Source organism: Amblyomma americanum, chromosome 1 (assembly GCF_052857255.1).
Source record: "Amblyomma americanum isolate KBUSLIRL-KWMA chromosome 1, ASM5285725v1, whole genome shotgun sequence".
Taxonomy (NCBI): domain Eukaryota; kingdom Metazoa; phylum Arthropoda; class Arachnida; order Ixodida; family Ixodidae; genus Amblyomma; species Amblyomma americanum.
Genome location: NC_135497.1, coordinates 2,329,511 through 2,342,750, shown reverse-complemented (window position 1 = coordinate 2,342,750; position 13,240 = coordinate 2,329,511). Strand labels below are relative to the sequence as shown.

The following is a 13,240-nucleotide window of genomic DNA, read 5'->3' as shown; positions in this document are numbered from 1 at the left end:
GCATTGCCTGCACTGCAGGCAATGCTATGCAGGGCATTTCAGTAAATCCTTGTAATATTCCCCTACTTCGGCTCTGGTAAGTACACACCTTTTTCTTGTGGTCTGATCATGACAGTGAATGCGAGAACAACTAAGCGGTGCTACAAAGTGCGAGCGTATACCTCATGGGACGAGCAGCCAATAAAAATGGACCACAAGGAAGCCTAGAACCAAGAGAAATTATGCTTTGTCATAAACCGTTTTTCTGTTTCTATGACTAGCAGCACGTTCCAGTTTGTGCATTCTTTGGACTGTGGCATGACTGTGGGTTTAAATTAAATAAGACATGTTGGCAAAGCTCATGAGCACGGACACATCCTAAAGGGTGCGTTTTGTTGAGGGCTGGTCGTACTGGATGAAGTATTTATTACACCAGCCTAGCTTTTGTCCCATTTTTACTGCTTCAAATTTTTTTCACTATTTTACCCCTTGTGATGAGCACATCCCCCAAATTTGCAGAGAATTTTAGGGGAAAAAGTGCGCTCAATGCGAGGATAAATACAGTAGGCTGTGCGGTTCAAAGTGGCTTTTGTGGCATTGTAATACCTGTGATGACGGACACAGAAGACAGGCAAGTTGTTGGCAGACTCCAACTTTTAGGTTACATTTTTAACCACTACAGTTAGCTCTCGACTGTGATCGCAGGCTTGTAGCTGAGGATTAGCAATGGCCATATCAGTTTTTAAAACTTTGAGAATGTGATTGCGCTCACTGTTGTGGCATGTCGAATTCTTGCCCACACACAGACATGTGATTGCCGCTTCTGCCCAGGAGGACAGAACGCAAGTGAAACTGCATGTTCTGGTGCTCTGCGATTTGATTTCACTCGAACCTGGCTGAGCCTCAAGTCTTTCCTCCTCCTGCTTCACCTAAATGTAAAAAAGATGCAAAGACAACATGGGAGGTGTATTTTATGAATAACTGCTGGATGCAGTCTGTTTACCTGGGACCTACTGCTTCAACTGGGAGCAAAACATCTGGAAAATTCAAATATTGCCAGATGAAGATTTCCCGCCTGGAACCAACTTTTGGCTTGCACTGGCAGCCACTGAGGGGCCAGTGAAAGCTGCTCACAACGACCGCAGTGAATGCAGGGACCGTATTTGCACTGCACCATCTTTTATTTGCTACCAACACACATTGCAAACATGATGGCTTCCTACTCTCCTCAAACAAGATTAATGGTGCTACACACACCACATGCACAAAGTAACTAATGTCTAAAATGAAGGCAGCAGTACCTTTTGCAATGACTGCTACACTTCTCATGCCACATATATGTATTACTAAAACTACCAAAGCTTCATCTCATTTTGCTGCCTGAAAAAACGCAAGGGGGGTACAGCTGCCAGTAATCTCGCAAGTTAAGCAGGAATTTGTTTCTGTACAGCACTGAGTTTGCGGACTAAGGTGCATAGGGAAAAATGCTGTCACGCAACCCAATCACTTTAGATGCTGATCCTGCAGACTTCTGCTGCCAGCCATTCCTGGCAGCACCAATACGTGAAGGACTCAAAACTGAAACACTCCTGTCTCGAAGTAGAGCTCCAGCTGACGGAGTCGTGACAAGGTTGGGTTGTGTGCTGCCCAGTAAGCATCCTGGCTGATGGAGGAAAACGCGTGGTCCAAGAAATCCAAGAGCAGCTGGTAGCTGAACGATGACCACCGATGCGGCTTGCAGATCTCCAAGTGACTGGTGTTCACCACAAAGAAATCTCCAAACCCAGGGTCTGAAAAAGCATACCGTCATCGGGGCCCTTTTCTCAGCTGGAAATTTGCTACAAAACTCAAATTATACGCTAGTTCCACACACAATAAAACACTGGCTAATAATCGTCATCACACATACTGTCCACAGTGGTGCCTCTTATTATACTAATACAAAAACAACCCGTTTTTAAGTCTACAGGTAACATGTTCAATGTTATGCCAGCAGTGCAGACAACTGCTGTTTTACCATAAACACTGTTAAATGGCAACTCTGGCGATTTTTTGGTCGCAATTAGTTGATAGTTTATTTATAGTACGGGACTTGATTTTTTTAAAATACTCAAACAGCAATTTTAAAAGAACAATTTGAACCGAAACTTCTGCCCACCCTGCTTTAGTGACGTCAGTGATAATGGCAAGCGAGCCGCATCTCCACACTCGCTGCATAAAGCAACAACAGAACAGCAAGGCTAGCATCAAATTCTCCATGCCAAGCAACAGTGCAAATGAATCGCCGTTCACAGATGAGAAGGCCTAATCGGGGCAGTGCTAGGTGAGCGCATCGCATCACTCTGTTTAGAAATGAAACGGGTTCAGGATGGGGGGCATAATCTAGACAGAAATGCCAGTGCCGGACACAACAAGGTACGAGAAAAACAACTGCCTGGTTTGGCCATACGTTTCAGAAAATTACAACGGTAATCTGAATGCACGCCTGTCCTATGAGCTCTTTTTTTTATCATGTTACTCACAGGCTCCTTTTACATGGGAGCATTGTGTGAGAGGGACATTATGCATGAAGTTTGAAAACAAAAGAGCAAAAAAATTAGGCAGTGGCTTAGCTCTGGTTAAGCCTGGATATACAAGCGAAAAGCTTCAGTTATGCTTAGTTTGACGTCGTGTTTACTATCGTAAACACCCTAGTCGCACTCGCACTTTCACTAAGTCGTACCACGTGGTCGTTGTAACGGCGAGTCTTGGGATTTTGCTCTTCTGACTCTCGTTTCCTCTTCCTCACTCGCTTGGCTGCTGCTGGCTGAAGATGCGGCCAAGACACGCTTTTCGGCATCTTTCCGGTGTCGTTTAGCAAGGCGTATTTCCCGTTGTTCAGGCGTTCCAGCTGCACGTTTAGCTTTGGCTTTATCAATTTTTCGCTGTTGTGCACCAAACTCCCAAGCGAGTACTTCTGGATCGGACGAATTTAGTTGCTCGGCTTTTCTGCGTAGTCTAGCAGCAGCCGCACTCTCCTTCCCTTCCATGTCGAGTGCGCACGTCTATTCTCTGGCAAGCGCATAATATAGCCTCCTTGCGCATGCACATGACGCACATGTGCAGTAGCGCGCGGCTGCACCGAAAGGTCAGGTGACGGAGTCGGCGACGGCTGCGGCAGCGGCGAGGAGCGACCACCTGCGCTGTAACGGTGAGTCTTGGGCGTGTGACGTCACTCGTTTTCGCACATGCACATAACTCACCAGTTCGGCTAACGCGAAGCTCGTGCCTGACCCGCGTAGTGAAGCTTTTCACTTCAAAACGATTGAAGACGAACGTTACACAACAGTTAGCAAGAGATACTGAGCAGAATACACTTAAATTTAAAAAAGAGTTATACAAGTTTCAAAATGTGGCAACATGAAAATGGAACATGATATTGAAATGAAATCAACAAGATTACAATTTTGTTCATATTATACAGCAGTAAAAGTGATTATCAGTAAAAGCATATACATAAAACCATGACATTAGGTAGTATGGTGATTATATCTAAAAAAAAGTGGCAGGATTTCTGGTATTAGTAACACCGTCAGGAATGCGGTTTCAGTGGCTTATGGCACATGGCAGGGCAGCCATGATGAACGCTTTAGTATAACCAAAAATACGCGTAAAGCTGTTATGATTGTGGAGACAATGTGATGTACAACATGGCTGTGACAAAGGCAGTGTGTGACCGTGAAGACTGAAGACCGTCTTATGAAATAAGCAAAGGAGTGCAACTGTTAAGACGTGATTTTAAAGACCCAAGTGACAGCAATAACAATGTTAGTGACACTAGAATTATGGCTATAATTGCAAAAGATGAAGCATGCAGCACAGTTCTGTATGGATGGGCGATGCAAATTGTAGTGGGCGGACAAGCTCGTTTTCGAGTGTCTGATGGTGCACCACCATGAAGATTACATTATGAATTATGTTTTGGTTAGGATTTTGATGCTGTTTATGCATGCTGACACCTGAAGTGCAAGTGGCGTACTTCCTTAAACAGCCATATTACGAGAATGACGGTGACTTGGCGTTACCAAGAGCACACACTAGATTTAATAATCACTATAATATTAACAATAACAGCTGATTTGCACTGAGTCAGGTACAGCTTCTCGCGCATGCGTAAAACAGGCTTCAGTTGTGTTCAGCAGAACATGTGTTTTTCATGGCAGCTGCCACGAGGTTGCATCAAGGCTGGTTCACGGCAACGCTTCACTGAAATGTACCGTTTGAAAGTTTGTGTGGTACGGGATGTTGGCAGCCGTTGAGGTGGCCAGCACCCAGCTGGCTGCAATTTGCTTGCAATGTCAAGGCTAGCAGACAACCAGGCCTGCACTCGACCATTCATTTCGGAAGCAGCCAGTGCCAAGCTACACTTGAACTGCCAGAACTAGTGCTGCACGCTTGCGGCACCGCCGCAGAACTTCACAGAACTGGTGCAGTGAGTGCAGGCGAATCGAGCAAACGAAAGCAAACCATACACCGTAACAGACGGAGGTGCAGACGATATCCCCCACAGCCTCCGGCATTCGCTAGCATATGTTTGTAAACACGGCGGGGTTTCGGCCGGTCAATGGCCTCAAGTTTTTTTTTTGAGGTGGAAACTTGAATAAAGGCATTAAGCTCTTTTGAGTCCGGCAATGTCTACGATGTGAGCGAACTTATGACTGAAAATGGGAGTGAAGTAGTGTTCCCGTCTGTCACTGCCAACAACAAAGGATCCACGGCAAAGGAATTTGAGGGATATAAACTTCTGTACTGTATTACTCCAAAGAGCACATGTGCAACAAGAAAGCCATGTCATCGTCTTCATCTGCGGCGCGAACAGATCTGATCAGCTTAACCTCGATCAGAGCTTAACCGTAGCTGCCGCAGTGGCATAATGGTTGTGCCGCTCAGCTGCTGACCCGAAAGACACGGGTTCGATACCGGCTGCATTTCAATGGAGGCAAAATGCTATAGGGACCCGTGTAGTGTGCGATGTCAGTGCACGTTAAAAAACCCCAGGTGGTCAATATTATCCAGATCCCTCCACTATGGTATCCCTCATAGCCCAAGTCGCTTTGGGACGTTAAACCCCCATAAGCCATAAAGTTTAGGAAAATGCTGTTTGTTCGTGCTTTTCTGTTGTGAATGCATCTTGCACAAAGCGCCCTGGCGCCACTCAAAGCAACGCTAGCAACCGTGGGCAACACTCAAAGGCCCTCGAAGTCTAAAAATGGAGTCCACGCTGCTTCGATGACTTGATGGCCATCAGAACCGGCCATGTAGTGGCACTCAATTGCCTTTGAGTCGATAGACTATCGATTCAAGGGCCTTCAAAATTTCCGTGTGAGAGGGGTATAAGACATACCAAGTCAAGCACCAAGATATAGACGTGTTATGTGGTGCGTGTGGAGAGGAGGAAACAGCTGAACACTTGATACTTTCGTGGCCGCCGCCCAATTCAAAGGGTTCAGCCCCACCGTCCATCCGTCCCATCCATCCATTTAGCCGTTGAGACTTGACAGCCGTGAAATGCCGACGCAAGATTCGGCACTCTTAGGATTGCATGTGGCAGCTGGGACCAGATAGACTGACAACAGTGGGAATGATGTGGCAGCGTCAAATAGATGTTCTTTCCTTTAGTATTTTAATAGTTAGGTGTATTCTCAGGTTAGGTTCAGACTAGGGAGCAGAATTTAGTTTATTTTTCTAGCAGCCAGGTTATTCGAACCGGCAACAAAGTTTTTCAGTGCTTATTGGTGTGTCAAGTGTCGTTTGATCTAAAACAAAAAAAAAATTGTGAACAAAAGTTAGTTATTCCCTTTCCAGGTGGTCAGTTTTTGCAGTAAACAGAAGTTATCTTAACATGTGTTTGCACGCAGTTTGAGCTTATGCGCATTCTTACCATTTTTGTGGTAGGAATAATCAATTAAGTGACAATAGATGGTCAAGCAAAAGAAGGCTAGATGTAGGGGCTCTGAGGGGTTCATGAACCTAGAGGAAACAGTTTTAATTGGTAGAGGAGGTGGAAGGCACGGATTTCATGTGCAGATGTGTATTAAGCGCACGTCTGGACAAGGTTGAAGAAAGCACCACACAAGAATCACTTGTGGTTGCCCTAGAAAGAGAGAAGTAGAAAAGGCAGAAAATGGTAAAGTTACGGAAAAGTTTGCTCAAATGGGGGAAAAAAAAATGGCTGGCACCACCATCGGAAACCACAATTGCAGACATCTCAGCGCGAGCCATGTGGATGGGGCCTGCACTGGAGTGGGCACTGAACACAAATTAGGTCACGAAGGCCTGGACAGGGACAGCTATTCACAAGTGCAAAAGTTTGGAGCTGATGCAGAGGAAGGGAACAAGGTAAACCCAAAGAATAAGGTCACAGAGATAACAGCAAGCAGAAACCTCAAGTTATGAGGAAGAAAGAGAGCACCCAGGTGCGTATCGCTGGTGACTCGGAACAGGAGATGTGCAGGAGCTATAATGGTGAAGGCAGATAGGCGAGTGTCAGCTGGGATTTTCCCAGAGGCATAAAGCAAACTGTCGAAGAATGTGGCAGGTTGTAATCTGATAGTGGTAGTGGCGGGACTGAATGATGTCCTCAATGGTGACTCTGCACAAGTGTGCACAAATAGCACAGTATGGGTGGTGCTAGCACCAAAGTGAGAGGTTGACAAGGATGCTGTGACTGTTAATCAAGAAATGCAGTTGAGCCTGGAGAAAGGCTTCGAAGTGGCAGAAATAAATGGGGAAGTGCTTAGAGCAGATGCTGGCAGAGGGTTTGGACGAGATGGCATCCATTTTAGTGGAAGGGTAAGAACAGAGATCGGCTGGTGCGCGGCGAGCCGTGCTGTAGCTTTTTTTAGGGGTTCCACGGGGACTCCGGGCATAGGGATAGGTGGAAACGAAGAAGAAAGCTTGGTATGGTTTTGGTATCATTGGGTTTGTCCACAAGCGACTCGGGCTATGAGGGACGTCGTAGTGGAGGGCTGCGGATAATTTTGACCACCTGGGGTTCTTTAGCGTGCACTGACATCACACAGTACACAGGCTTCTATAGCATTTCGCCTCCATCAAAAAGGGACCGCTGCAGCCGGGATTCAACCCACGTCTTTTGGGTCAGCAGCCAAGCACCATAACCAGTGAGCCACTGCGGCGGCGAAGAAGAAAGCGTAATAATGGAAGTGGAGTCCAACAAAATGCCACTAGGAGGTCCAGGAAGAAAATACGAAACTTAGCACCAGGATCAGTTACAAAAACATGCAAACATGCAAGGGGTTAGAAAGAGAGCAAAATGGTTAGAAATACAATAGCAATTAAAGGACGATGAAATAGATGTGTATACTCTATGTGAGACACATCTTAGGGATCTAGAAGATCCACTATTTATATTTATTAATGGCCATGTCTAGAAAGGGTGCAATAGAACAAAAACAGAGAGGAAGGGAGGTGGAGTAGGTATGCTGATACATCAAGGAACAAACTGGCAAAGAATAAAGTCAACTTGCAAAGAACATGTCTGGGTATCGGGTACAATTGCCGGTAATAGGACATGGCTAGGAGTAGTCTATTCAGGGACAGGACAAATGCAAGCAAGAGAACACGGATCTAGTTAAGTGTCTCAATGGCGTGCAAACGTAGCAGCTGCTTCCCATGTATTCCCGCCCACTTTTCGTATATATACTGTGTCACTCTGCAATAAAGAACTAGTTGAAGTCAGCGCTGTGTCGTTATATCTGCCTCTGTCCGTGTCTAAAGGTGCGCTGTTTTTTCCAAACACAGACTGTAGCGGAAATTAATGCCAGGTTATTGTAAACACAAATACTACATGTGAGGGACAAATCACATAGAAATTCCGGAATAGGCAGACAACCATTGGCTACTTCCTAATCGAAAGGAATCTATAGCAAGCTCGCAAAAATGGAAATAGATGAAGAGGGAGAGTACAGTGTGGGAAGTGATCATAAACGTAATAATTTCCAGATGGGAGCCCTGATCAAAAGAGAAATGCAGAAAACACAAAAAGGGAACGCAAAATTAAACAATGAACAAGTAGCGCTAATAGCAGCAGGCATTGAGAAAGCAACTGAAGAACACCCCTTGAATCACCATCATCATCAGCCTGACTGCGCCCACTGCAAAGCAAAGGCCTCTCCCATGTCTCTCCAATCAACCCTGTCCTTTGCAAGCTGTAGCCATCATATCCCTGCAAACTTCTTAATCTCATCCGCCCACCTAACCTTCTGCCGCCCCTGCTACGCTTGCCTTCTCTTGGAATCCACTCCATTACCCTTCACGACCAGCAGTTATCTTGCCTTCGCATCACATGCCCTGCCCAAGCCCAGTTTCTTCCTCTTGATTTCGACTAGGATATCATTAACCCGCGTTTGTTCTCTGACCCACTCTGCCTGCTTCCGGTCTCTTAACATTACACCTATCATTTTTCTTTCCATGGCTCGCTGCGCTGTCCTTAACTTAAGCTTAACCCTTTTCGTGGCCCTCTACGTTTCTGCCCCGTAGGTGAGTACCGGTAAGATACAGCTGCTGTACACTTTTCTCTTGAAGGATATTGGTAACCTGCCATCCATGATCTGAGAGAACCTGCCATATACGCTCCATCCAATTCTTATCCTTCTAGTTATTTCCCTCTCATGATCCGGATCAGCTGTCACTACCTGCCCTAATTCCTTTACCACTTCCAGCACCTCACCACTAATTATAAACTGCTGTTCCCTAGCTGTCCCCCATGGATAAGTGGGATTATAATCGGTACAAAAATGAAACACGTGGCAAACCACTGGAATGGAAAGAGGAAGCCACGAAGCTGGTGGAATAAGGAAATTAAAGAGGCTATTGAACAACAACGGGTGGCTTTAAGAGAAAACAGAGGAGCAAAGAAGACAGTTATCTCAAGCGGAAATAGACCAAAAACGGGAACCTTATCAACAAAAGAAGCTGGAAGTACAGATTCCTGTCCAGGGTAGAATAAGCAGTCCACTAATCGCTGGATGTCTCAAGTTCATGGTGCAACTAAAGGCCCACCAAGAGAGTTCTGGGTAAAAACAATCAAAGAAAGTAGGAAGGGATTCAAGATGCCGAGGGGAAATGCTTAGAGGAGACAACGCTGTGAAATACCATTACGATAGGGTAATCTCCCCGAATGAGGGAGCAGCACAGGAAGTGGAAAAAGGCGGAAGTAAATATTCCTAAATGCACACCCGCATGGATAGACAAAATTCCAATCAAGCTGATTAATGAACTTGGTCCAAGAAGAAAGGAAACGTTAAAAGTATTGGGAACAGTCATAACAAATAAGCAAATTCCAGACAGCTTGCGACAGAGCAAAATTAATCTTATTTATAGAAGAGATACAGAGTCCTTTTTACTGTGGTAAACAAGAGTTGTACCACTGTATGCCATGTGAGCCAGAAGAAAAATGGCAGCAGGGGCCGTATATGCCATGCAGGGTTGCTTATAAAATTCCCCTCGAAAAAAGTGTCTGGAATGACAGGGTCGCAGCAGAGCGCCAGGAAAAGGGAGCAGGCGTTTGGAACCGAACTGCCTGTGCTATACTTAATCTTTACTTTCGTCACAGCCAAGGGACTGGCTGTGAGCGCTGGTCTCGATGCTTCTGCAGTGTGGCGTATGTGGGCGCTATAGGCCCCCCACGGAAAAATGGACACACCGAAGAGGCAGAGACGTGGCAGCCTTGGAGGTAGACAGATCGGCAGACACACCAGTGATCATCCGTGGGGAGCTCCTTGGAAGGAGTCTCGAGGTACGCCGCTTTGAGGCAGTCCAGCGTAACAACCTCTTTATGTTCATTAAGGAATATGGTCACAGGCTTGGTCGTCTTGTGGAGTACACAGTGCGGGCCATTATAGGCTGATGCAAAGAGGCGACTTTACAGCGTCTCACCTGAGAAAAACTAGTATCGAAGATGCAAGGTCAGGATGCACAAAAATGCACCAGTCAGAAGATCGAGGCCGGAGCTGGCAGAGGGGCTGTACGCAGACCTGTAGGCATTGGAGGTACTGCTGGGGCTGGGTTGATGGAGCCGTCGGGGTGCTTTGAAGAAGAGTTTGGCTGCGGAACAGACAAGGTCTCTACACAAAACGGCTCATAGACCGAGAAGCACCATAGGGAGGTGGTCAACCCAGCGCTCTGTGTCCAGGCATGTAGTGAGCACAGCTTTGAGCTGGCGATGCAGCTGCTCAACCATTCCATTGGCACAGGGATGGTACACGGTGGTACGGCAGTGCTTGGTGCCAAGCAGACGGCTGAGGGTGATGAAGAGGGCACATTCAACTACTGGCCGCAGTCTGCTGTGACTATGTCACGGCAGCCAAAGCACGAAACCCATGCTGAGACGAAGGCCTGTGCACCTGCTTCCGCAGTGATATCCAGAATGGGCACAGCTTTGGGCCAACAGGTGAAGCAGTCATTCATGATAAGGATGTACCAGTAGTCGTGAGACGGAGGAAGCGGCCCAACTAAGCCGAGATGGACGTAGTCACAGCGACAGCAAGGTGGCAGGAAGGGCTGTGCAAGAGCCTTTGTATGGTGGGTCACTTTGGCGGACTGGCAAGCACGAGTGGGTCCACTGGAGAACATCAGTGTTAATGCTCGGCCGGATGTGGCTCAAACAGGATAGCAGATGTTGTGAAGGGAGTGGAAAATAGCACAACAAAAGGCATCTGGAATGCAGGGGTGGGCCGTTGACATGTCACACCAGAGTAATCTGGACACAAATAGGTGGGGCACAAGATGTAGACGAAAGGAATAGGGATAATCACGCAGTCCTTGCAGTTCAGGGTCTTCAAGCTGCGCGCAAGCCAGACATTCCCCGTCTACGGCAGGTGAAGAATTGCCGATAGCGGCAATTCGAGAAAGGATGTCACCAGCCTCGTTGTCGGTGCCTTTGATGTGGTGGATATCTGTGGTGAACTCAGAGATATAAGCCAGCTGACGAAGCTCTCATGCGACGTACTTTGAAGAGTTCGCAACGAACACATATGCCAGGAGCTTATGATCCGTCAAGACGTAAAACTGTTGTCCCTGCAAGAAGAGCTGGATAGTGGAGTAGTAGATGGTGAGAAGCTAATGCCGTAGCAAGTAGAGTTTCCGAGAGCAGAAACCCAGTGGGTGCCACAGAGAGTCGACTTGCTCCTGGAGAACCATACCGATAGCTGCGCTGCAAGCATCCACCATGATGCGAGTGGGCACATCATTCCTCGGATGGATGAAGAGGACTGCATCTGCGACAGCTTGTTTAGCAGCCGAGAAAGTGGCTTGTGCTTCGGGAGACCAGGCAGTTGCAGATGACGAGCTCTTTAAGATGAGAAGGTCGGTCAGCAGGTACAAGAGCTTGGCAGAGTGCACAATAACGCACCGGCAGATATTCACCAGGCCCACGAACTTGCACACCTTGTGCAGGGTTGTTGGTGCTGGGAAGTCTTTTATGGCCTGGACATGGAAAGACAAAGGACAAATTTCCAATGTTGAGATGTGGCCGCCTAGAAGCTTGAGCTCGGAAGACCCAAAGTCGCATTTCTGGGCACTGACAACTAGGCTGAATCGTTGAAGAGTTGGAACAGTTCCCGGAGGTGACGCTCGTGATCTTGCGAAGTAGGACTTGCGACCAGTATATCGTCGATATAGGCAAAAACAGTAGGGAGTCCACGCATCACCTCTGCGATAAATCGTTGGAAAGTCTGAGCAGCACTGTGTAGCCCAAAAGGCATTCGCGTATACTCAAACAGTCCTAATGGTGTAGTGATGGCCATTTTCAGGATATCAGCAGGCTCAATGTGGACTTGGTGGTATGTTTTCACATGGTCCAATTTTACTAAAGATCTTGCAGCCTTCTAAGTCTGCGGTGAAATCTTAAATGTGTGGAAGGGGATCACTGCTGTGGACCACATGGCTGCCTTTCACCCAGTCCTTTCTTGGGCACAATATGCAGAGGTGAGGCCCATGTGCTGGAGGAAGGGCATATGATACTCAACTGAAGCATGTGGTCGAACTCTCGCTTCGCAATCGTCAGATGCTCACCGATGAGGCAGCGCTGATGACCTGCAATGGTTTATGGTTTGGTTTATGAGGGTTTAACGTCCCGAAGCGACTCAGGCTATGAGGGACGCCGTAGTGAAGGTCTTTGGAAATTTCGACCAGCTGGGGTTCTTTGAACACACACTGACATTGCACAGTACATGGCCCTCTAGAATTTCGCCTCCATCTAAATTCAACCGCTTTGCCCGGGATCCAACTCGTGTCTTTTGGATCAGCAGCCAAGCGCCGTAACCATTGAGACACTGCAGCGGCTCCGAGCTACAGCGAGCGGACCATGCATGACAATGCGATGAGTCCCTCTGCACTTGGGTGAGGGTGTTAAGTCTTCATACTGGCATGGCAAAATCAGACGTGAATTCCAGTGGGAGCAATGGCCGCCATCACGCCAGTGATGGAAAGGCGCGTCATGCTGTCGATGAGGCAATGTCGCCGCATGGTGACGTCCAGGTCGAAGTGGGTCAGAAAGTCGGAGCCAAGGATGGGCTGATGAATGTCGACGATGACGAAGATCCACCGGAACGCGCGCCACAGTCAAAAGTCAAGAATGAGGAAACGAAGACCATAGTGGTGATGATGGTGAAATCCGTCACGCTGAGCCTATGACTTGGAACTCGATTCAGCCTTAGTGGATGGTAGCATGCTGACCTTGGCAGCCACACATATGAAGAATGAGTGGGCTCGGTGGCACTACAGAAATGGATCGCCCTAACTGCCTTCGCTTCTTCGTTACGCAGTTCACTCCACTTTCCTGGCCCCGTTTGCTCGCTGTCCTCGGAGTGCTGTCCGCCTGCACATCATCGACAGTCGTCCCGTTGCCTGTGCTTCCCTCTGCGCACGCCCATACCGACATGGAACAACCGCTGCAAGATCAAGCTTGGACAGCCAAGTGCGAGCCTCTGCCCACAACTACGGATACTTTGCTTCCGCTGCATTATCTTCATAGCCCTTGGCCACCGTCATCGCTTTCTGCGACAATCACCGTGCCCTCCCCTGGATTCAGCTACAAAAGGCCCGACCAAACCATCGCAGCACTTAGTGGGCTCGGCGGCAATACAGAAATGGATCGCCCTAGCTGCCTTCGCTTCTTTGTTACGCAGGTAATGAACTATCCCAGCTTTTACGCCAAGCGCTCCAGTAACCGCTGTCTGTTTGTGCTGCCGGGCCCACGGCG

At 47.6% G+C, this 13,240-nt stretch overlaps 1 protein-coding gene across 7 annotated transcripts in view; it reads right to left on the bottom strand.

The window, feature by feature from the left end:
- Positions 1–1,141: 1,141 nt before the first annotated feature.
- Positions 1,142–13,240, bottom strand: part of LOC144108642 (protein SERAC1-like) — a 92,943-nt gene continuing 80,844 nt past the window's right edge. For 6 of the 7 annotated variants that reach the window (XM_077641847.1, XM_077641855.1, XM_077641833.1 and 3 more), the window contains exon 13: positions 1,142–1,769. In XM_077641847.1, the coding sequence (XP_077497973.1) occupies positions 1,552–1,769 (218 nt within the window). In that variant the 3' untranslated portion in view covers positions 1,142–1,551. Of the gene's footprint in view, positions 1,770–2,855; positions 3,162–13,240 lie in introns of those variants that run through there. The other variant, XM_077641837.1, reaches the window with a different exon arrangement.